Source organism: Vulpes lagopus, chromosome 24 (genome assembly GCF_018345385.1).
Source record: "Vulpes lagopus strain Blue_001 chromosome 24, ASM1834538v1, whole genome shotgun sequence".
NCBI lineage: Eukaryota > Metazoa > Chordata > Mammalia > Carnivora > Canidae > Vulpes > Vulpes lagopus.
In genome coordinates, this window is record NC_054847.1 from 54,911,318 (window position 1) to 54,936,525 (window position 25,208).

Here is a 25,208-nt window from a genome sequence, read left to right on the forward strand (position 1 = left end):
TTATCATTAAATGTACTTGTTGCTGTGCTTATTTGAAATGTTTAGACTTTACAATTTTTTTTAAGCTTCCTGTTCATTTTAATGGAAAAGGGTGATAGCGAAGGATTTTATTTATTCAGAGCCACGGTGCAGACAAAGTGAAAGTAAACCCGAGGCTTCCGGTTGCATTTAAAATCCAGAAAAATAGAACTCTGTTTTCTAAGATAAAAAGATAAGGGCAGTAGTCAAATATGGGTTTTTTTTGGGGGGGGGGAAAGAAATTTTAAACAACAGAAACCCCTTAGAACTAATTTTTTGAGGATAGATATAAAAATAGATGCCAGCTTACAAAAATTTTTCTAGCCCTGAAAAATATGCACACACCCCCCCCCCCCAAGACAGACAGGACTTCCATCATGCTCATGGAGGGTCCGAATCGTGGCTCATCACCGTATCAGTGGCTTTAAATGGCTGCATTCTTGTTCAAGTGTAAAATTCTTACTGGGAGTCCGACTGAATAATTCTGCTGGCTCTTAATGAAGCCTTTTTTTCCTTCAGAAATATCATGGCATGAAGTTTCATGTGGAATGTGATAGAAGCATGTGAACCCCTAGGTCAGTGTAGAAAGTAGTAGGTGTTTGTCTACATGTTTCTTTTATGCTCATCTTCACGTGTGTATTTCAGGCATTAATTCAGGATTGTTTAGGTACTCCTTTGTCATTACATGTAATTCAAAGATTATTTATTATGATGAGATAGGGTAAGTAATAATGAACTCAGAAATGTAGAAACTAAAACTATCCATTTATTTCTATAAATACAGTTGACAGTTAATTGGCCCATAATAATGGAGGATTGAAGTAAAAAAATTTTAAAAACCCCACGAATTCTAAAAAAATGTATTTTTTTCTCATCTAGAGTCCATTTTATATAGGAAGCTAGTGTCTTAATTAAATATGGTATATATATATATTTATTTATGTATATATTTACTTAATTATATTTTTCCTGTTAATGCGGTCGTATTGGTCTAGTGTCTCCAACTTCACAAACTGTGATCATTTAATTACTTTCTATAGCGTCTGCATTCCTTGCTAAGTCTTATGTGATCAGGCTGAGAATTTCTTTGTAAACAGTTAAGAAATAACAGCAGGAGCAAGGATTCGGAAATCTGGTGCGTTAAGAAGCAGGTAGAGTCACACAGAAGTGGGCCTAAGGACAAGCCCTTTCTGTTTTGGAGGATGCACATGCTTTCCAGTGGGGAGGGGATCACGCCCATGCTTGGAGCTCCTTGAATGAGAGGGGCAGGGGACGTCTGGGTAGGGGGCTCAGTGGCCGTGGCTCCCTGCTGGCTCTGCTGCTGCCCTCCTTACTTCTCTCTTTGGACCCTCTTTGAGGGTGAAAGTTCACAGTCTTTTTGGCACCTGCCTTCCCCCATGTTCCAGATTTCCTGGATCTCCAGCTCTGGTTATGTGGCCTTTGTACACGTCTCTGCAGGGGACTCCCCTCACCTCCCACATCCCCACCTTTCCTTGGTCACCAGTACTTAATGCTGGGCGAGCTGCTCAAATATCCCTCTTCGGGGTAGTCCGCCTGTAGCTCTGCCCACAGTGGTCCCCGGCAACATGGTCACAGAAAAGGTCAAGAATCCTGAGTTTCTTGCTACAACCCAGATGTGAGTCCTCCAGAGATTAGCATGTCCTGCCCAGGCCTCGGTTCCTCCATCTCTGAAGTGAAGGAGCAGGGATAGAAGCAGCTTTTGCTCTGCCCTGGGCCCTGCCCTGCGCTCCATCTGGGTCTCCTCCCTGCTCCTTCATCTATCAGTCACCAATCCTGGACTTCGCGTTTATACTCTGTTCCCTCGGAGCCCCTTACCCCGACTGGGTTCCTGCCACTTGAGGGGTCTTCCCCTCCTGCGCTGCTGGCAGTCCCCACCCACCTCTGTTCCCTGAGTCTGGCCCTGTTGTGCTCTGTCTTCCTTGCTGGTGTGAGGACAGCTTGGAATTGGAGCTGCCTTCCCTTTGCACCTCCACTGCCCAGTGTGGTGCCCAGCACACAGCAGACCCCGAGTACACTTTCAGTGAGTGACGGAGCGGATGGACAGCCAGCCAGCTGACGAATAAATGGATCATTCAGTCTTACCCATTCTTCTGCCAAGATCCCTCCTTCCTGGAAGCTGAGACAACAGTCCCTCAACGGAAGGGCCCGTAGAGCTCTTTGGTCTCCACAGAAGCCTTGGTCACCTTATGGCTCCAGGCTTAGCTCATCGCCAGAGTGTGAGTTCCTTAGTGAGCTTGTGCATCTTTGTATCAGAGATGACTTGTGACTAAATCACCAAATGGGGTGACTCGGAGTTACTAGCATATTGGAAGCATGCAGTTAGGGATGGGGAATGGAGGTGGGCTCCAGTGGGGTTCCTTCAGTGTATCACAAGCAGAATGAACCCAGGCAGGCTGGGTGGCTGAGGTGGCAGGTGAGGGCCTGGACACCCCCCACCCCCACCCTGGGGTGTCTCTTGAACATGCCCTGGATATGGGAGTGTTTGCAGGGGAAGGACCTCTGCACTTGAGTGTAGCAGTTCAAAACTTACAAGTCCTTCAGACCACCGTCTGTTTCCGTTGCAGTCAGTCTTTTTGCATTCCCTTACTCTTACTGGCCATCTATTTTTTTTTTCTTCTTTTTACTGGCAAAGCCCATTATTATTACTTTATCTTTTTAATTTGAGAGACCATTATGGAGAATTAATTCCTTTTATTTTTTTATTTTTTTATTTTTTAATTTTTTTTTTTTGGAGAATTAATTCCTGTATTACTAAAAGTGTTTTCTTCTATGTGCAAGTGTTCATGTTATGTGGAAAATTTATAAAATACAGCTAAACAAACAAACCAAAAGGCATCATTCATGACTACCCAGATGTAGCTACTATGAACATCTTATCTGAAACTCTCTAGGATTTTTTGCCTCTACAGATATATATATATATAATATATATATATATATATAATATATATATAATTTTTTTTAACAGAAATGGGATAATGGTAGTATTTATCCACCATTTACTCACTAAATGGTGAATAGCTTTTCACACATTACTTTGTACATTTTCATGATGATTTCTTTAATGAATTTTTTTTCTTTTGACTTGACATTGCTTGGTCAACCTTTGGTACCTATTGCAAACTTGTCCTCAAAATACATCAAGGTATCTTTTCATTTGCAGTGCAGGGAGATGTTCATGCCTCTGAGCCATTGCCAACACAAGTATTTCTAGTCCTTTGCCAATCTAGTAGCTTTGAAATAGTATCCCCACATTGTTTTCATTTGCATATCTTGGATTCCAAGTGAGGGTGAATGGTTTTCCATATAATTTTTTTAGGCAAATGTATTTATTAGAAAAAAATCCTTTTCAAATCAATTTTGCTCACCTTTGTTCAATTTTTCTATTGCTTTGTTTATTTTTTTTATTGATTTCAAAAAGCTCTAATAAGGATGTTCAGTCATCTTACTAGTATCTCTATAGTAGCGAACCCTTTGGTTTGACATTAAAAATTAGTTTGTGGTGTTTTGTTTTGTTTGTTTGTTTGTTTGTTTGTTTTTTTGTTTGTGGTGTTTTTGCCCCCTTCTATTACCTTTGGAGATTATGCAAGTGAGATATGTGTGTGTGTATATATATATATATAAAAACATATCTATATAATCTATATTATATATATATATAAGTTATGTATACAATTGAACAGAGAAAAAGAAAATTTAAAATAGATGAAGCTTATTTGAAATCATATCCTCTAGAAATAACCAAAGTTGATATTTTGGTGTATATTCTTCTGGATCTTTTCCTATGCAAATATATACATATAAGTATTTTACATGTATTTTTACCAAAGTGATTTCTTCCTACATATTTTGTTTTATAGCTTATTTTTTAGCTCATAACATTTACCATGTTATACAGACCTGCTTTGTCATTTTCAGTGCTTGTATAGCGTCCCATTTTATTGACATGCACAGTTTAATTTAGAAATCAACCATTATTGGAAATTTCGTTCTTGCTCAGTTTCACAGATGTAAACAACTGTGTAATTAATATCTCTGTATGTATATCTTGGCAATAGTATCATCATTTCCTTGATAAATTCCCCGAAGTAGAATTACTAGGTCAAAGGTTTTGGCTGTTTTAAATTATTTTGGTACATATACTGCCAACTGGCCTTCTGGGAAGGCTGTGTACATTTCCAGCCCCACCAGCACTATGTGTTTCCTTGGGTTATGGCATTTTTTTTGATGGACTGAGTTATTTTTATGTAGTTTAACTGGTCCTTTCCTGCATAGTTTCTGCCTTGAAGTAATGCTTAAAAGGCGTCTTCCAACCTTCAGGATTATGCAAATATTGTTTTATTGTCTTATGGTAATTTTATGATTTATTTTTTATATTTAAATATTTGGTATGTCTTTAATTTTGGCACATAGTGTGATGTGAGCATCTGACTTTATTATTTGTTTTCAAATAGCCAGTTTTCCTAGCCTTGTGCATTGAATGAAGTGTCCTCTCTACATAGAATTCTCCTGCAGATGCTCCTGCATTGTCTGCGGAGTTCTTGCATATATTTGGGGCTGTCTCTTCAGCTTTCCCCGTGATTTCCACAAGCAGTCTGTTTAGCCCTGATTTGTACTCCCCCCCCCCCGTTTTAATTATTGTGGCCATCTACTATATTTTGAAATAATCTAAGAGCTTTCTATCCACTCCCTGTACTCCTCCCTCTTCTTTTTTCAAAGAGTGTTTTTCTTTTTCAATTCTTTTGTAGTAGATAAACTTTAGTACCATTTTTGTCAGCTTAAAAAAAATAATACTTCAGGTAGTGGGATGGGAAGGATTTTCGATTAAGAAATTAACTCAGGAAAATAGCATCTTTGTAGTTTCCCATTCTAAAAATAAAAGTGATAATTTTTCAAATTTATTCAAGTCTTCCTTTTTTTTTTTTTTGTACTCTTATGAAGGTTTGTGGATTTTTCACATGGGCCCTTGATACTGTCTCTTGTCCTTAGGCTGTCTCCTAGGCTGTTCATTTGTTTAGTTTGGGTTGCTGTTCTCATGAATGGAGCTCCTTTTCTGTTGTATTGTAAGTGGGTATTATTGGGTATTGGAAAGCTGTTGGTTTTCGATAACTTTCTAGCCAGCTTTGTATGTTAGCATGTGCTGTTGTTTACCTTTGCATACAGTAGACCCATCCTAGATCTTAGTACTTTTTTATTGCTACCTTCTCTTGTGGCTTTTTATTTTAGAACAAAACAAAACAAAACACAGTAGCTCATCAACACTGATAAGTTGATGGAGAATTTTTGGATTTTTTAAAGTCAAATATCAGTTGAGAAGGATGTCTTCAAGCATCTTCTGCACATAAATCACTGAGGATGAGAACAACCCGGGTGGTGTCGGTACGGGAAGCAGGGAGCAGAGATTTCCCTCGGCTGGTGGAGAGGCAGGCAGATAGTGGGACTATTTAGCCTGAAAAGGAAACCATCTTCACGTCTGTGAAGGCTGGCTGTTTGAAAAGTGAAATCTTTTCAGAGTGAATTGGCAGGAAAAGGGGCTTAAACATGGTGAAATAGTGAGAAGGACTGTATTTGAATATAGTCCGCCGCCCACTGGAATAGGGAGTTAGGAAGGGAGGGAGAGGACCTGATTTTTAAAAACTGTGTTAATAATAATGAAATCTTTCTGATTCACTCACAGTCTTCGGTTTTAGGGATGGGCTTTGGCACATAGCTTCCAAATGTGCCACTTTGTAACATACAGATTTTTTCAGTGTTATCTGGTGACAGTGAATAAATCTTTAAAAACTTACAAAATCACAGGGGTTTGCATTTGTGGTGTTTGTTTTTTTTTGTTGTTGTTGCTCATGCCTAATTCCTGCTGAATATCCTCAAAATCCTTTAGTGCCTGGGCCTGGGGGAACATCTGCTGAAATATTTATGCTTTTTGGGTAATCTCTCATGGTCATCTGTAACCTAATATAAAACACTTTTTCTTTTTTCATGATTCTCCTTGGTTTTCAGATGAAAATTAAATCTTGGTGTGTTATAGTCTGTAGTATAATTTAGAATTCACAGTTGTGTGTTTGTTTAGTTTTTATAGTATGTTACATGTCCCTCCCTGTCATCCTGTCTCACCCCTACCTGTGGAAAGGGAATGCTCACTGCTATGTGGGACTCTAGGAGGGTTTAATATGATCATATTATAAGTAAAGCTTTGAGACATTCATAACATATATGTGTATCATGTTTGAAACAGTAAAACTTTACTTATCTGGAAACCAATTAATTGCCATCTTTATTTTTCTGGGACAGAGTGAAGAATCAGAGGGTATAAAAGGACATCAGGCATCACAAGCCCATGTACCAAATTCATATATGTATTAATAGACAATATCTCTAGATCCTCACTCACCATTTAAATTTTATTTTTTTGTTACACACAGTTCTAATAGTCATGAATATCTGTTCTTCTAGGCCACCACAAATTAACAGTAGCAAATTGGAAGTTGAGAAGGCACACAGATAACAGTGAGAGGACCTAATAGTAAGGGAGAAAAAAAGGAGGGGGGAAACAAAACAAAACCCAAAACTGTTGTAAAAGAATGAGTTCATGAAAAACACAGCACTACAGGCCACTTATTGGAAATGGAATCCTTCTCTGCCCCTTTGTGGTCATTACTGATTGTTCACAATTGTTATATGTCATTGTCAGGACAATTTTAATTGTGTACAATGTACTTTAAGTAATGTGGCAAAAGCAGGTCCATTTTATGTAGATTTTCTAGTGCTTGAATATTTTTATAAAATTCTGAAAAGAGTAAACCTTCAACTATCCAGAAAGCCCTGCTTCCCCAAATAAGTCCTGAATACTTGTGGTTTTCAGTCAACAATGTATTTTAAATCATTGATAGGATAAATTTTTTATGTATTTTTTGGAAACACTTTTGAGTATAATTTCACAATGGTTAAGTCTGCTTTCTGCATCTGTTTTAATGTATATATATATTTTTAAGTCGAATTGGCTGGAAACTATTTGGTTCTGTTCTTCTGACATGCCTATTTCCTTTCTTCCTCTCCCACCATCTGGGATGCTCTCTGATAGCTCCTTGGGAAGAGGGGAGCACCACTGTGTTGTTTCAGCACATGTGGGTCTGGCTGCACCCACATCTGCCCGTTCAGCCCATTCACCTCGTTTGTCATTTGTACTCTTAGTAGAGGTGGAGGTGAGGTGCTGGGTGTATGGCCCGAAAGAACTGGAGACAGTACTACCAAGATGTGGGAGTTTGACTACCAGGGTACCTTTAGCTCCCTTGGAAAAAATAAAACTGAATATAGGTAACATGCTATTTACACGTACATGTAACTTTTTTATTTTAGCCCATCTTTTTTCTTTTCTTTTTTCTGACATTGCTGGGGATACAGTATAAGCCAACTGCCCCTTCTTAAAAGGTAGAAATGAAATCTGACCTATGATACAGTATCTAAAAATGATCACAGGAAAATGCGACTTGCATTTTTTTGGTACCTATGTAAGGTCTAGTTTTTAACATTTCTAAGAGGGGATCCCTGGGTGGCGCAGCAGTTTGGCGCCTGCCTTTGGCCCAGGGCGCGATCCTGGAGACCCGGGATCGAATCCCACATCGGGCTCCTGGTGCGTGGAGCCTGCTTCTTCCTCCGCCTGTGTCTCTGCCTCTCTCTCTCTCTCTGTGACTATCATTAAAAAAAAAAAAAATTAACATTTCTAAGAAATAACTTTCATTGAAAATAGCTGCCTGAGTTGCTTGATTGCTACTCAATGCAGTGGAACTGTTGCAGCGATCCTGCACTTACAAACACAGAAGTACCAAGTAGACCGCCTTTTGTGTATCTTGCTTCTTGTGCTCAGGAGGAGACAGAACTAATGAAGCAAAATAACATTTGAACTTCTGTCCTAGAAGAATGTCACAAGAACTATTTATTGCTCACTAAAGAAATTAAATTACTTAATGAAGGTGAATTATTAACTTAATTTATTAGGAATTTAATTTGGGAGCTATTTTCATAGGGATATTGGCCAAGGCATGAGCGATAACACTTTAATGCATAAAGACACTCAAATGGCTTTAAATAGGCAACTAAGTGTATTTCAATAGAAACTGATATGTCTATGTTTCAAGTAATAGCAATCCCTCAAAAAAGACCTATTGTCAATATAACTAGGCAGTCGATAAGGAAGTATGATTCCTTGAAGGCAAATTCATTTTCAAAAGGTGTGTTGCTGATCATTGATAGGCATTGCGACATTACTATCCGTGAGGTTCCAGTTCTCGAACAGTTGCAGAGCTGTTTCTCCTTGTGGCGTAGCTGTGCATTGGTCATATTGAGTCATTAAAGAGCAGAAATCAGACCAACTGATGTGTCTCAGGGTCTGGTCATAGCAGACAGGCTGGGTCCCAGAGACATCTGAACCATGTAACCTGTAGTAGGTCATGTGTCTGTGCGATGATTCCAGATCCCAAATCAGATCTGCTTTTCTGGCCTCAAAGTAAGGTGTGTTGTTGCTTTTACTAGATTGTTTCTACCTTCTCGTTTTAAAAATACAGATTTTTAAACCTGTGTGTGAATTAATGATTAGGATGAATTCCAGAACTGATCACTTAAGGACAGTTTGCTGGAATCTTCTAGAAACATCACCCTGTATTCATTGTTTTTGTGATTTGTGAATTAGGTGGGAGAATTATGAGGAAAAAAAAATAAACATCTCATTCTCTAAGTAAACTGGTTGGTTTTTTTCTTTGAAATTTTTAGTGATTTTAGTAATTTCCATGGTTATATGCAGTATGAGATGTTTCTATAATTTCTAAAGCAGCACATCAAATGTAGGTAGAAAAAGCCACCAACAGTGCGCATTTTCACCTACCCCTTTTCCACATACAAACAGAGCCAGTGAGGTCAGAAGAGGCATTTTTATGCTCGAAATTAAGACTTTTGCTTTATGTTGGAGCTGTGGCATTTCAGATGAAGTAATTTACTTATGACAGACTCACGGTGAGTTGCTGTTCTTCTAAAAATAACTAGATAACTTTATTTTACTGCCTATTTATCAGAAAATAGTGGTGATGTGTATTTATTGCCTCAGAGACGTATATGAAGTACCCGCTTACATCTGCATCCCTGATGAAAGGACCCAAACTGTTCTTTGTGGCAGTTTTCAGGGATTCAGTTAAACCACGTGACGAAATTGGCTTCAATCGGGAGATCATTAATGAACTAATCCCCTTCATTGACGGGTCACTCAAGACCCCAAAGAGCATGTGATTTCTTGTGTTCTGCAGTAATGCATTTGAAACACTTACCAAAACTCTTAATGCACATAGAGACTGCTAAACTATCTGTAAGTACTGGACCATTTTTATTGCTGCTCTAAACCATGCTTCTCATCATGTGCCAAAAAGAAGCACACAGTTGAGTTGATGTTTGAGGATCTTGACTAGGAGTAAGCACAGGAAGTGAGAGTGGAGCAAGTGCTTCCTATGAGAAAATGTTTTTAAGGTTATTGGTTGAGGATGTTTAGTAAGTTACTCATCTAGGAAATTGTTCATTTAAAAAACTTGGTCTTACATTGCTTTCAATGCTCTGTGTTAGGAGGAAAAAAAGGGCTGCTATCTATAAGTAAAGGAATGAAAGTCTTTGCTTTTGATTCTGGACAATTTCTGTCTGATTTGGCGTATCTATTGTAGAAAGAGGAATCCCAGAGCACCCCCAATCCCTGGTCAGACCTATATTCTCCATTCCTTAACTTCAAGGATTCAAACAACACACCTAATTTCAGTTGCTTTCTGCATGTTCCTTTGGTCACAAATACTCACCTACCTCCTAACTGAGACACGCTATTGGCCTCAGTTTCTTTGTCTGTAAAATGATGGAATCGTGAGGAATAAGTGATTTAAGATAGCTGAGGTGCTCAGAACTAGATCTGGCACACAGTGCTGTTGGAAGTGCCGGCTGCTGTCATCATTAATGGGGTCATCTGGAGAAAGCAGTGCACCAGACATTATTATTATTAGTGCAGGAATAGAGGAGGTGTTCCCTGAGCACGTGGAGGCAGCTTGCCCCTACTCATAGGACCTGCTTGCTCTTTAACACAAATGCAACACAAGGTGTCTGCAGGCTGATCATGGTGTGAGAACGCTAGCACGGTGGCCCCTCAGCTGAGCTCCTCCATGATCACAACTCGAGATGAATTGTTAGGATGAATTGATGGAGTGTGTGTGGTACACACTGACATGGTCCTCTGTGAGCCCCACTCCCCCACTGACACATATTTTGTGTTGAAATAGTATGTCCATGGTGGACTAGCTAGTATCTGATACCCGTCGGCACTTCATTCCCTCCAGCTGTAGGGAACATATGTGTTCTGCACACGTGTAGTGGAGGCTAGGCTAAACTGTGATGTTTGGTATATCAGTGGTATTGAATGCATCTTCAAATTATGATATTTTCAATTTAGGATGGATTTATCAGGATGTAACCCCATTGTAAGACAAAGAAAGATCTGTATATTCCATCCTATTGTAAAAATGCTGCTAAATTGATTTTATGACCCATTAATGAATTATAGCTATCAGTTAGAAAAACGTCCTGGAGATTCCATTTAGGATTTCCCTTCTTATCTGGGCTCACAGTGAAATTCAGAAAGGATCACTGTGCTAGCAACTCTTAGATGGTGGTGATGATGGTAATGATGATGGTGATGCTGGTGATGATGATGGTCATGATAGTGATAATGGTGATGGTGATGATTGTGATAATAGTGATGATGCTGGTAATGATGGTGGTGTTGGTGATGATGGTGGTGATGGTGATAATGGTCATGGTGGTGATAATGATGGTGATGGGTGAAGATGATGGTGATGATGGAGATGATGGTGATGATTGTAATGATGGTGATGGATGAAGATGATGATGGTGGTGATGATGGTGATTGCTGGTGATGATTGTGATAATAGTGATGATGATGGTGATGGTGGTGGTGATGATGGTGATGGGTGAAGATCATGATCATGGTGATGATGATGGTCAGGGTGATGATGGTCATGGTGATGGTGGTGATAGTGGTAGTGATGGTGGTGATGGTCATGGTGACAGTAATGATGGTGATGAGGATGATAACAGTGTCAGTGATGATGTTAGTGTCAGCCTCTGCTTATCCACATGGTCTTACATTATTTTTTAAATTCTAAAACAGTACATGCTTATTTTAAGTAATAAAGTTCTAAAAAAAGAATTTGCATTCATAATAAAAATGGTTAAAAAGTTATTAATTTTTTCCCCTTCTCTCCCTTTCTATCTCCCCTCCAGAAAGGTAACCCAGAAAGACAGCCTGGTTCTGTTTTCCTCACCTTTCTCTCTGCTCATACATATGTGTGAAAACATATGTACCACATGTGGGGTTATCTTTATTCTCTGAAAAGTAGAATCATTTTTGTACAGTTTGACTTTCTCACTTAAAAATAAGTCATGATCATCACTCAGAGAGACGTCTTGGTCTATTTTTAGGCTGTATATGTTTCGAGGTATGGCTGCCCCACATTTGTTCAGCTTTTACCTTATTGGTGGATGTTCAGGCTGTTTCTGGTTGTGGACCATCCCAAATCATGCTGCTGGATATTTACATATGACTTGTCCTCCAGTAGGCTATTGGGGGGCCAAAGGGTTTGTGTCATTTGAAGTGTCAAATTGCTTTCCAGAAAGGTGTAATTAACATCTATTACTGAGTATGTGATGTCCCAGGCTCTTTGTGAGCCTGTTAGTATGCTTGTGCCACTCGGGCCTCACACAACTCTGTGCTTTGTGGGTAGTTTCTTGCTTGTTCATCCTGGTAGAGTCCATGTGTGGAGGAAGGCAAGAGTGCATGCGTGCATGAGCACAGACCTCAGAGGGCTCCTCCTGTGTCCCGGCCCGGCTTCTTAGCCTGTGCTTCTCATGTGTCCTTGGTGTTGCTCATTAGGGTTTGAATTTGCTTCAACCATAAACGTTCCTTATACCTTCTTGGACAAGGTAAGGATTTCTTCTGCCCTTGTCTTTTCCCTAGTCCTGGGTCTGCCACTGGCACAGCACTTCCAGCAGTTTGTCGTGCATGAAAACGAGTTGAAGGTGTCCTTCTCACATCCTACTTTTCAGTTCTGTGAAGACAAAGGCTGCCTCTCCATCGCGCATCTCTGCAGTGAATAACCTGCTGCCAAATCACTGCAGCTCAGTAAATGGCTTTAGAATATGCAGAAGAGCGTGAGCAGAATCTCCGTGTCCATGCTGTGGACAGAGTCTTCTCTTCCTGTTGTTTTCTCACGCCCGACTGCTACGGCTACGGTTCCCACCCTCTGTCCTGAGATGGAGAGGCATAGGCCAGCTGCTGACTCTCCCTCGAGAAGGCTTTGCAGAGGAAATAGTAGGGTGGGATTGGCAGAACCCCCGCTTTCGGTGCGCGCTCTTGTGGGTGCTGACCAGTCTTGCCTCAGGGCTGCCATCATTTGGCGTTGGCCTGAAACAGTGCACGTCGTTGGATGCCCAGGTACCGCACACCGCACACCAGCATACAGCTGTAACGCATGCATGTGCCCAGGGAAGCCTTAATTTCCCAAGTTGAAGGGACCCAGGGCAGATGGGCTTCAGGTAACCTCATAGTTTCATACTGACTATCTATCAAATGTAATTGACTAAAATCGCCCAGTCGATTGAAAGTGTGCTTCCTTCTCCCTGTTGCCAATCTCAGCCTGGGTCTGCAGTTTCCTCTCTCTCTCTGACCTCATTTTCCAGCTGTCCTCGAAAGATTCTTTCCTGGAGGTCCTTAGCCGCTGGGTTGCTAAGGTGATGGGTGTTGCAACCCAGTTTATATGAGAATTTGGGGTATAAAGGAGGTAGAGAACTGCATCCGACAGAATGGCTGTGCAGTTAACGAACAAGCCCCACATCTCTGTGGCTTCAGGTACCTGGGCTGACTCTCCCACCCAGGCCCCATGTCCGACTCCGCATAGGCAGCACGTTGTCCCCAGTCAGGCCCTCAGCTGAGGCACCACCACCACCTAGACCATTGCTGGTCACGTGGCAGGTGTGTTGGGTGGCATGCACACTAGCTCTACAGACTCCCTGGAAGGGACACAGAATCGCCTCTGCTCGTATTTCCTCAGCTGCCTCTCATCTCAAGGAGGCAGGGGAGGATGGGTCTGCAGTGTGCTTGGAAAAGAGGAACCTGAGTATTGGCCAACAACTCTAACACTTGCCATGGGGCGGGGGGGCTGCCACATAGAAGGCAGGGGAGATAGAACAGGGCAGCAGATTCTACGCCTGCAAGGAAGATACTAAGTCTCATAAGAGATGAGCTGACTAATTCTGCCAAAAGAGAAGTTCCAAAAACACTTTGATTGATGGCAGCATCATTGTAACAAATTTATGGCCTCCTGGGTGAATCCTTTGAAGGACCACAGTCATCTCTCTACAGAAAGATGTTCTATAAAGAATGGTTGGAACATTTGTTGGCTCATACTGGCGTCTTTAATACATGGCCTGACCCCCTGCACCCGTTCCCATAAACCCTGGCACAGATAGACATCCGGGGATGAGGACACCTCTGCCACCAGCAGGAGGGGCTGCCCAAGCCGACAGGTACTTTCCCACCTCCCCCAGGGCTGGGAGTCCCATTGTGGCTCTCTTCAAGACTTCTGGTTCTTTCCACCTTGTTGAAAACATAATTTCTCATTTCGTAGTTACATAACATATTCACTTCTTAACTGTGACTGATAAGATGAAATGATAGTGTCCTTCTAATAGCTGCAGCCTTTCAATGCTGTGGGATCTTTGCCTGAAAACGAAAAGCCAGACTTTTGGGGATTTAAAATCAAATGAGAGTTTGGATATGGGGGATCATATTAGTTTCCATAGAGAGTGATTTTACAGATTGGCTTAATAATTGTGTAATAAATAAGCAAATGAATGGCTACAGCTCACGTGGGATTTGGCCCCCATTTGAACCAGACCCTTGAGGGAAACTGGCTAGTGTCCTCCACAGGAGGGGAAGCTGTGCCTTGCATCACTTCAGGGCACAGGGGGCAGGATATGGTCCCGAGGAGATGATGGCCTCCAATCCAGTCAAGAGACGCAACACTGGGCCTCTAAAGCTTTCGTGATTTAGAAAGAACTTGCACTGGGTTCCCAAATCTCCCAGATTTCTTAGAAAGCATTTGTGTGGTTCCTGAAAGTTTATGGGAGATTCTGGTTACCATCTACACTCTCCTTTTGTTGTACTATTAAAAAAAAAATGGGCAGAGATGATAAAGTCAGGTAAGACCATTGTATAGCATGATATTGAGTCAGATTAAATAAAATGCTTTTGTGTATTCTTTGATCCATTCAGCCAATCTTTATTGAGTGCCTCCTATATGCTAAGCACCATTGTAGGTGTTAAACAAGCTATGGCCCTACATGACATGGCACGATGTAACTTGTAGGGTTACGATAGAAACATAAATTGTCAAATTGCCTCTTGGCTAGGGCCATCTGGTACATCCAGTTGAGCTGGAGAGAGCTGGATTAGGCATTTATCTTGGCCTCGGAATTGACCCTGTTAGAAGAGAGCAAATGCAGCCTTCATATTCTGGTGGAAGCAAGGCCCTTCTCAGTTTCCAAGGGCCACACACTCCACAGCAGCCACGGCTCTGCTTACTCTGCTTTCTCTTGTCATCTCTCCTACCCTGCTCTGCCTTTGGAAGTCCTTTTAGGGCAGCTCAGTGTTTTATTTTTGAGACCCCTCCCCTCTTTCTCCCGGGAAGCAGAATCTCTTCCTTCCTGGAGTGGAAGGCACCGTTCCCTCCACTGCTTCGGCACACCACTGATCCACAGGGGCTCAATCACTTTCTTGCTCACTGTCTGTGCCCTGCGTGTTGCTTCTGCTGGCTCCCAAAAGACTTGAAGAACATTTTCAGGCTAGAATGGGTTTTATTTTTATTTTTATTTTTTTTAAAGATTCCATTTATTCATGAGAGACACAGAGACAGAGGCAGAGACATAGGTAGAGAAAGAAGCAGGCTCCATGTAGGGAGCCCGATGTGGGACCCAGTCACGAGACTCCAGGATCATGCCCTGGGCCGAAGGCAGACACTCAACCTCTGAGCCACCCAGGCGTCCCATGGAATGGGTTTTAAGGATCATCTGTTATACCCCTACCTTTCTCATAGATTAGGAGATGGAGACTTGGGGTAGCTTGTGGATACTGTTCAAGGTTTCCCCAGTGATACCAGCTGTAGAAAGAATATGAAAGTTCAGTTTTCTGATTGCCAGTCCAGTGCCTTTTATGTGACACCATGCGACCTCCATAATCAATTCATCTATACTTGAGAAAGCTCCATACTGTTTGGTGTGCAAATTCATTAAATATCTGAGTAAATATGTACCTTGCAGTCATATCTTAAAAAAAAAAAAGAGCACGAAGTCATTTGTCAGCAATATCATTTATCATTATCATTATCAAAGTAAGATTACTTCCATGTCACAATCAGATTTGTCTTTTATCACTTTGACTTAAGATGCCTTTCTGAGAGCTAGCAGGTGCTGGGACGGGGAAGGGGAGGGCCCACCATGAATGTTTCCATTCATGTTACTGGCTTTTTCACCCTCAACCCCTGCTGTTCTTTCTTGAACTCTTAGATACACAGTTCTGTTTTGTGTTAAATACCCCATAAATAAATTATCAATAGTCAATATCTTCTTCTGACACCTTGTTGTGTATTTTACAAGTCCTTTTTCTTGCAAGCAAATGTTAGCATTTCTAACTCTTAATACAATGGAATAAATTGAAATAGGTATTTATCCATTGAGGACATGGTTTGCTGGAGTTATGGGCCAAGAAACAGTAAGTGTGTTCAATATGTCTATGATTCTTGTTTGCATCTTGGCAACTAACCACAGAGATTGTGTTTTCTTTTTTTTGTTGTTGTTGGTTGTGGTGTTTGTATCCATTTTCATACAGATACAGTAATTCAGTGTGAAGGAAAATCAGTGTTTTTCCGAGCTGATTTGCATATGCATGTCAGATCTAGCTATGCCGTTTTTATGGCATTGAGGAAAACAAAATGACCTTTTACCAAGTTTTTGATTCTGGAAAATTCTGTGTTTTGAGTTTGGAGGGGAGGGGCTGCAGAGGAAAGGGAAGAAGCAATTGTTGATTTATGTCGTAATGCCAGCAACAGTCAGGAACCTAAGATGCTTTTCAGCTATAATTGTATCTTTGCTCAAGGCTACTGTAGTTATACTACATTAAATTCCATTGTCAGTCAACTCTAGATTTCAAGGAGCTTATGCTGGGAACTGACCATACAATGGTCACAACCACCCTTTCTGTCTCTTCTCTTGTTGCAAAAATGCCCAGCTATTTTACACACTGATGATACTACATCGTGAGGATACATAATATCACTCATCGATAAGATTATGGTACAGAAATCAGAAATATGTGTCAGAACTGATCTAGCTCGCTATCCTCTTGAAGTCATTGGCTTTCATTGCAATTATTTTTCAAAAAGGAATCGAAAATAAAATGTCATTGTGAATAGCATATATCTGAAACGGATAGTTTACCCTTAACAGGAATAGTAAAATACACTACAGAAGCTTTCAGCTGGCTTCTATCAAAATAATTATCTTAGCAATTATCTCTGCCATTCAGTTAACTTTTACATGCGGATGGTGTTTCTGCGTCTTTGTGTTCATCAGCCTCGCGCTTAGAGTTCTCCCAGGAACTATTATACTGACAGATTCTATTTTATTATTAGTATTATTTTATTTTTCAGTACGGGGGTGTGGAGAAGGAGAAAGGGCTATTTGAAAGGAATTGCACTGGGATAGGTAGGCAGGTAGCATGTGGCTGCCTGCACTGGGGGTGCTCTGGGTAGGGTCTCTAGGGGCGCTGGGACCAGCCAGCCTTGGAAGCAAAGCCTTGCAGAGACGCTGGACCTTAGAAGTCAGTCGGGATCAGTTCACGAGGGTGTGCATCCTGAAGCATCTTTTAAAAGCCTTTTATTCCCCAACTGTCCTCACAGTCCACTTTTTTGGCGTTTTTTGAAATTGAGGGGCAGCTGTTCTCAGCCACAGACTCTTCCATTCAATCACACTGCAGTTAAAGATGCATGGGCCCAGCAGAGTCAATGTCTACTTGCTCTTCTTCCTTACTTTTTCTGGAGATTTGAGCCCACAAGAGGTGTTATGAAAAGCGGTTTTGTTTGCTTAAGTGAACACATTAAATTGCTTCTGTTTTAAAACATTTTTCGTTTAACAGAGCAGTTTTCAGACTGTGATCCCATTTGTGCAGACCTTGGACTATGGTTGGAAAAAGGTTTGGAAAGAAGCCTGCTTTGACCTCTGCCTCCTTCCCGCGACATCTGTGATTTTTAAGGCAGAATTGTTTTGAAAGAGAAATGTATCTCTCAGTGGGGTAACTTTCTGGCAGTTCACTCACTGCTGAGGTGGGACCCCTTTGGCTCGTCTTGCATGTGTACTTGAGTGAGTAGAAACACTTTAAGAAAAGTAAACTCCATGCTTTCCTACTGTCATATTTGATTTGAGCTGTGCTCTGATGGTTGTTTGAAGCTAGCATGAAATGCAGTGCCTGCCTGACCCATTTTTGCAGCCCATTATCATAATTTCACTGTCGTATGGCCACTGAGTTAATGTACTTACAAATGACAGAGAAAGTGTGTTACATGACCTTAGGGTTTTCAAAAATTAAATGACGTGGTAGGTCGTATTTCAAAGAATAGCTAAGGAGAATGGTTTTCTTTCCTGCATAAAGTGTCACTACGCATAGCAACAGGATATTGTATTTCTTTTTTATTACACAAAAATGTGAAGCTTTTAAACTCCTAGATTCCCCACATAAAATTTAATATTGGGGTAGGGAATGAAATATCCAGTGGATAAATCTGCTTCCCACCCCACCCCCAACCCACCCATCTCATCCCCTCTTCCTCTCTGGAGAAAGTGCCTTCAAAACTTAGAGATGTAGAAATACTTCAAAATTCTTGTCTGATGATGAATTTCGTATTTCCTACCCTACACAAAGCCATGAATTCCCACCCCGAAGGGCAGTGGAGTACTTACATTTACTAAAGTATGCTTTGTTAGGGTGCCTAACTGTGGCTTATTGGTTTTTTTTTTTTTTTCTTATGTGCTTTAGGAATTACTTTTCATTTTTGAAAGTGTTGTGTGTATTTTTTTTTTTAAATAGATTTCCGTCTTTTCAGTTTGAGGTTAAATGAGATCTTGAGGAACTTTTAATCAAAGCATGTGGTACTGGTGTTTTATCCGTGCACAGAGCCCTGTGCCGCCCACACTCTGTGGTGTCCTGAACTCACAGGGCAGAGCATGCTCCCCGCTATGTGTGATTGATGCTGTCCATTGCAGAAGGGGTGGCAAGGGGATGACCGGCATGATCCATACTCAGGGCATTAGGAGATGTTGGACAGACCACAAACGTGCAATCCCATGGTAGGGCCTCACCCTGTCCTCAATTAACTGTGAGGGTCAAGTCTCTCCTCTGTTCTAGAATTCTCTTTCTGAGTAAGACTAGCATATGCCAAGCGGTAGCTCTTTGAAGGAGCCCTCGGGACTTGAAAAGCCATCGATTGACTTAGAGATCATACACAACTGGGCCTCCATGCAACAGTCAGGATTTAAGAGTCCTTTTGCAAGCCGTTCACGTGAGCCAGACATGGGTCCTGTGTAACAGGGAGGCAGCTTTGTGGTGTCGAGCTGCAGACCCACCTTCACTGGGATTTTAGTGAACAGAGACCTAATTCATCTGTGGAAAGAATAGTAATTATCACCGTCCTCCAGGAGAACACTGAATGATAGGAGAAACAAGTCTCAGGCTTATATTCTTAAACATAAGGATGTCCTTTGAAAGCCAAAAAGTGGGACGAAAATTGCGCAGTTTAGATTTTCTTTTGGCTCCTATCTGCAGACTGCAATTGATGGCACTTGAGTCAAGAAGTATAGTCGCAGGCGCCTATCGATCACCTGCAGGACTTGTGCCCTGAGTCTGGGAAGGACTGCTGCGTGTCTGCTCAGTGCAACGTGGAGCCTTACAAATGTCAGATCTGGTTAAGCCCCTGGCAGTGTTGACATAAAGAATATTATTTAAAGTTACTAAAATTTGATGAAGCTTCTAAATTTAATCTGCACTGCATTGTGCACCAGAATTAAATTGCAGGGGAAAAAGATGTGGTTGCAATGTGTGTTCCAAAATGACTTGTCATAATTAATTTTTGTTTTTAACCAAACAAATTAGAACACTTACAAATTTTTCTGATGTAGCCAGAAAGTTTTTATTTTTGGTGTGGATTTGGCGGCTCTGAAAATTGCTTCATTCCTTGACTTCAGTGGACACAAATTGCATGGTTCTTTTTTTTTTTCTTAAAATGGATGTACACCATGAATAGAGAAATATTAAGATGTTTTCCCTGGGAGGAGACCTCGTTTTACATTGCGGTTCTGCCCACAGCCCTCCACAGGCCCATCCGGAGCTGCCTTCTCCTCGTCTTGAATAAATGATGTCAACAGAAGATCCAAGTTCATGCCACATTTCAGACACATGGGATGGGCAGAGGGACAAGAGCCTCAGCCTCAGGCCCACCCCGCAGGGGCCAGGCTGACTTTGGAGGTGCTGGTGGAGCGCCAGGCAGAGGTAGGAGGGCTGCTCTGGCTTCCAGAATGCAGACAATGGCAGGGCTTCGGTGTGGGCCCTGCAGCCCAGACGGGCTTCCTGTGTCTGCATTAGGGGGAAGGATGCAGGCGGGAGAAGAGAGAGGAATGAAGGAGCAAGGCACCTCCCCTGAGGGTGCACTAGCACACGTGGGGGAGTGTAGCCCCCTTAGGGATGCTGTCGCCCCTTAGTAGGGAGAGGAAGCTGGGCAAAGACATGTTGCAAGTGGGCACTCACTTCCTAAAGGTGGCCTCTTGTATGCATACTCAGTTCTGACGTGGGCTGGAGCAGAAGAAAGATGGGGAACATTTTTGCACATGTGGAAATGCATAAAATTGGGCATTCTGCAACAATAACAGTGCCACATCCTGCGTGATATTGTCCCTTGCCTTACAGACCCAGGGGAGGCAGGGCTACACCTTCCGGCTGTAACTTCCAGATGAATCTCAGGGACAAGGTTAGAGCCCCTCCCCCCAGTGCGGGTTTCCTTAAGGAGCAGTGGGGATGAAGGGGCTTATTAGTACCATAAATCGCCTCTCCTGCCAGTCAAACATGGAGCAATGCACGACATGATACTGGCCATTGCAGTGCTGGAATATAAATCACTGAAGATTAAATTATTAGATAATTTGGAAACTTAACAGTTTGCATTTTGCACTTCCAATTGTTTTGCTGACTTGCACTTTTCTTGGCTGTCCGGGATTTTATTAACCGTCTTTAAGACATCTATCACCTCCTTCCTCTTCATTTTCCAATGGGCAAATTTTCCCAGGAAGGAGAGTTGTTGCAGTGGTGATGCCTTGCAGTCGCTGCTCCAAAAAGATTGCTGTATTTTCATTGACATGCAGTGCATTACCATAATTGGCTTTTCTACATGATAGGAGAGAGGAAATAATAATGTCATTTTATTTACAGCCAGAGTGTCGCTTTATGAGACTTCTCCAAGTTTCTGCCATGCTGTGTAGGTCAAATGACATCTTTTGATCTGTTCTGTCCAAAGACATCAAAGCTGAGTGGCATGTAATGGAGACCTAGTGACAAACCAAATCTAGAAAAGAAATAAGACTGCCAGTTTCCCATTAAACAGCCTGCTAAACAGCACAGCTTCCCCGTGTCGGCTGCGAAACCACTCTGACCACCTAAATCAGGAGAATGAAAGGAAGCTGAATTGGACATTAGTACTGCAAATGACTGCAGTGATTGTCACAACCGCCCTCCCCCCGAGCCCCCTCCCCACCCAAAAATCAGCAAGCAAACCATGCGAGTCACAGTGGGGCTGCTCTGCGCCCATTCGTTTCTCTCCTGCCACTTGCTGGTTTTCTGATCTGGTTTATTTAGGTTTGACATCAGCCAAATGGTGTAGCAGGACATCTCTGACAGATATTCTTACTGATTTAATGGGAGGCACCACTCAGGAAAGATGGATCTTCTGAGACAGGATTTCGGAGCACTGCTTTGCCCCTTTCCCACCCGTTCTCTTTTCCTTTATGATCCCTGGTTTAGAGTGTTGCTCCCATGCACAGCCGAATATGTTGGGGCCGCCAGAACTTTTGAGGAAGTGTGAGTGATGCAGGGGGAGGCCTGGTGTCTACTGCCACACACGGCGGGGGTACGGGCTTTGTGTTTTTGCAGGACTTTTAAACAGGCATTTTATACAAGAGGTTGAGAAACGGGGTGGTTTCTGGATCCAAACAGTGAGGTTCACCATCCCAAGTGATGGGGCTGCCTGGAAATTTATGCCATTTGTATGAACAGAGCAGCATCCTCACTGCATCCCTCTGCATCCCCTGGATTTGGGTTAAACACAGTGTCTGCTCCTTCTTAATTGCTCACCCCAGCTGGTCACTATCGCACAGAGGTTTGCACCAGGCTCCATGCGAGCTGCCAGAAGCCCAGGTCTGCCAGGATGTGGTCACAGGCTCAAGGAGACCCGGCCCAGCAGGAGGGCAGCTCACTAGGCCTGGGATGACCTGTGCCCAGATGGGAGGGTCCGACAGGGCTGGCAGGCGGCCACACAGAACCCATTCTGCAGTGTAGGGAGGCCCTGGGGTGGGCGGGGAGGGCACTTGCTGGAAGGAGCCTGCGTGGGCGTGGTTGGAAACAGATTTTTTTTTGATTCTCCCCCTTTTTTGATAATGGTAAAATGCACACAGCGTGTGACTTACCACTTTGTTCAGTGGCGTCTACACTGTTGTGCAACCACCTCAACCATCCATCTCCAGAATGTTTGCACCTTCTCAAACTGAAACCGTTTCCCAGTGAACACTAAGCCTCCCGGCTCTCCCCTCTCCCCAGCCCCTGGCTGCCCCTGCTGCTTCCTGCCTCTGTGATATGCCTGGGTCAGCTGGAGACGGTTCCCGGTGGGGCTCTGCGGCCGTCCCGCGGGTGGCAGGCCCCGGGACGGCTGTGCCCTTAGCCTGTCATGGCTGATGCAGATGAACACAACTTCCAGGCAGAGCTGCCCAGGAGCCGTTTTGCTGACCTTCATGTAGATAAAGATCTGATTTTACAAACAGCATATTCTGAAGACAGGATTCATTTTAAACTCACGCCACTTACAGTTCCCGATAGAAACGGTTCCGTGTGCGGTAGGATGGGCGCGTGTCGGAGCCTCGCCCTGACACCGGCTGCCAGGGAAGACTCTGCCCTGTAGCCTGCTGCCTATGTGCTCTGGGGCAGCTCACAGAACCCCTGTGCCTCAGTGTCCCCATGCCTAAGTGGATCATAATAGTGGGCTTTCTACTTACTTTCCTAGAGAGCCTAACACAGTTAATAAATGCAAAGCACTTAAGATAGTGTCTGGTCTGGAGAAAGGGTTCAACAAATACTACCTGTTATTAGTCAAGAATATTTTAATCCAAAGCATATTGCTGGTTGAGCAGATATTCCCTGGGTTTGTAATGTTTACCCAAGAACGAGCAAGTTATTTCTTTCAAAATTAGAGTATATTATGAATCCTCCCAAATAAATGCATTTCTAGCGTGCTGAAAAAAGTCATCCTCTCAATCTAGGTGGATCATCATCTCAGAATACACTTTATTCCTGTTTGGGACCAGATTTCAGTGTTTTCATAGAAAAATGCTTCTGGTGATCACGGTGGGCTCTCACCCCTTCTGCAGAGAACATGTTCACGTGCGCGTACCTTTTTCTTTTCAGGCTACCGTCGTGGGTGTTTGAGCACTGGTGGCGGTCAACACCTTTTTTTTGGCGTTGCTAATTTCTGCTGTCTAATCCCCTCCCGTAGGGTTGTTAAGATGTGATGTGCTTTCTTTCTCCCTCTGAATATTCTCGTTCCCTTTTCTTGGCTTAATGATTTTAACGTGCGCAGCATTTCTTTCCAAGTGGTTTTGTCCCCAGAACCAATGGAGACAGAGGGAGAGAGAAACCCAGCAATGATGAAGTTGGGAGTTGAGTTTCCTTTAGCTGCTCTTAGTGAGAAAGGCTGTTCCTGTGGGAACAGTTGGAAGAGAATTTGTTTTGTCTTTTATGCTCCACCAATGAATCTTTTATTTTAAAACCTTTGCCTAGAAATTGTCAAAACTTGCACATTCTCCAGGAATCCTACCTGCAGCCACGGCACCTAGGGATGGGGCCACTGGGTAGACTCAGGACGCCACACTTGGCCTTCACAAGAGACCAGAGAGCAAACGGCCTTAGACTGAGTAGCAATTGCTGCTTTTGTCCAATTTCTGAAAGGGAAATGTAATAACTAGTTTAAGGGCCCTGAGTCCCATCCCCTCTCCCCCAATTATGTGGGGCATCCTTCCAGCCTCTGCTTCAGATCTCAGGGAGAAACAATGCAAAGGATGCGCCAGGCTCGCACCTAGATGGGGACTCCAGAGCCTCTTCCATCTTTTTAGCCAGGAGACTGTGTCTCCAGCTCCGCTTAAGGATGCAAATGAAGAGTGAAATCCATGCACCTGCCGAATTCACTTCTCCGGGTGCCCCAGGCATCCCGGGCCTGCAGTGTGCCTGCGCCCCATCCCTGGTGTGCTCAATAATGCAGCAAGATTTTGCTCCACCAAAGTGTCACCTGTCTAGGTGAGTTGTGCCACTGTCTATGTGAAGTGACAGCCATCTTTGAGTACCAGCTTCTTTAACTGACTTCTCTTTCATCATTCACGTTGGAAAGGTAACATTTTCGACAAGGTTGTTTCCTCTCCCCATCCTGTTTCTCCTCATCTCCTCCCTCTCCTGTACCCCTCCCCACTCTCTGAGCGCACCTGATCAAAACATCATCCCTGACAAAGGTTTGCCTTCTCCAAATTAAATGAGCCCAACTAGCCTGGGAATTTTCATGAAGAAAGCAAGTGCAATGCTGATGTGCAAAGTTAATGAATCTGGTAACCGAACATTATTGGGCCTGGATGAGATGATCTAGCCCCGTTCATCTCCTCACACTGGCTGTAAAGAATGTATGGAAGTCAGTTCTGTGGTGTGATTCTAACATCGGTCCTGCCCCATCATGGCAATTTGTATAAGTAATGGAAACAGGTTAAATACTTCCATTCCGATGTTGCCAGCAGGGATGAAAATGAACATTTCAGTGGAATCGTCTCTACAGGGCAGAGCAGGGAGGGGCCTGAATTGAATCATCGCCATGCCTTTGGTGGTGGAGCCCTAATGAGATTGCCCCACGTGTGCACACGTGTAGGTCAGCTGCGAGAAGAAGAAGGCCCAGGGGTCGTTGGAGATTAGCACTCGGGCAGGGGGCACTGTGGCCCCCATGCACACGCTGCTAACTGCACGCTGTCCCTTCTGAGGGGGCGTGGGGGCCTCTTCTCTCCCTCTGCTGGGTGGCCCACAAGGGCTATCTTCGGCTGGCGAAACCCAAGGGTGGTCTCTCGATGCCTCTAGAACCTGGTCTCGAAAGCTCAAAGGCAGGGAGGAGAACTTCCCTGTAATTATAAATGGTCAGCTTCTGGGATTTTTTTTTTCTTTGCCTAAATAGTCACTCTACATCCTCAGTTGCCTATGCGGAGATGAGCCATTTTATTTGAATAGTTGCTGTTTCCTATTTAAAAAAAATTTGAAACTGGTTCATTTTTCACTGTGTTCTAATGTTACCTTATGTCTAGGGAACATATCACAGCGTCCAGCAAGAGACACACTCAGTTATGCCGGGTGTCTCATAATGTCCTTGTCAGTTCAGGTAGGTGGATGTGGATTATTCGATATGTTTTCATAGTAAAATGCTCAACGCGTACATTGTATTACCCAGGATCATTGCTGTCCTCCGATCTAGACAATGTTACTTAAAATCCAAGTGTATAGAACATGGCAACATTGAGTCAGCTAGCCTGTTGTGGGAAAGGCCAATATTGGGTGATTCCAGATAGCTAGATTGGGGGCCGGGGCAAAACGGAGCATCATTTATTGGAAGGACTCATCTTTCGCTTTACATTAGGATATTTTGTTTTCAGGTGGGGTCAGACGTGGTGGGGTGCTTGTTACCTTGTGT

The 25,208-nt window shown here is 42.9% G+C and overlaps 1 protein-coding gene across 2 annotated transcripts in view; it reads left to right on the forward strand.

The window, feature by feature from the left end:
• TSHZ1 (teashirt zinc finger homeobox 1) overlaps positions 1–25,208 on the forward strand; it is a 76,435-nt gene that overhangs the window by 34,736 nt on the left and 16,491 nt on the right. The window contains exon 1 of one of the 2 annotated variants that reach the window (XM_041739309.1): positions 19,222–19,729. The exons of the other annotated variant lie outside the window; for it this stretch is intronic. Within the exon in view, the coding sequence (XP_041595243.1) occupies positions 19,642–19,729 (88 nt within the window). The 5' untranslated portion in view covers positions 19,222–19,641. Of the gene's footprint in view, positions 1–19,221; positions 19,730–25,208 lie in introns of those variants that run through there. 2 annotated transcript variants of the gene reach the window in all.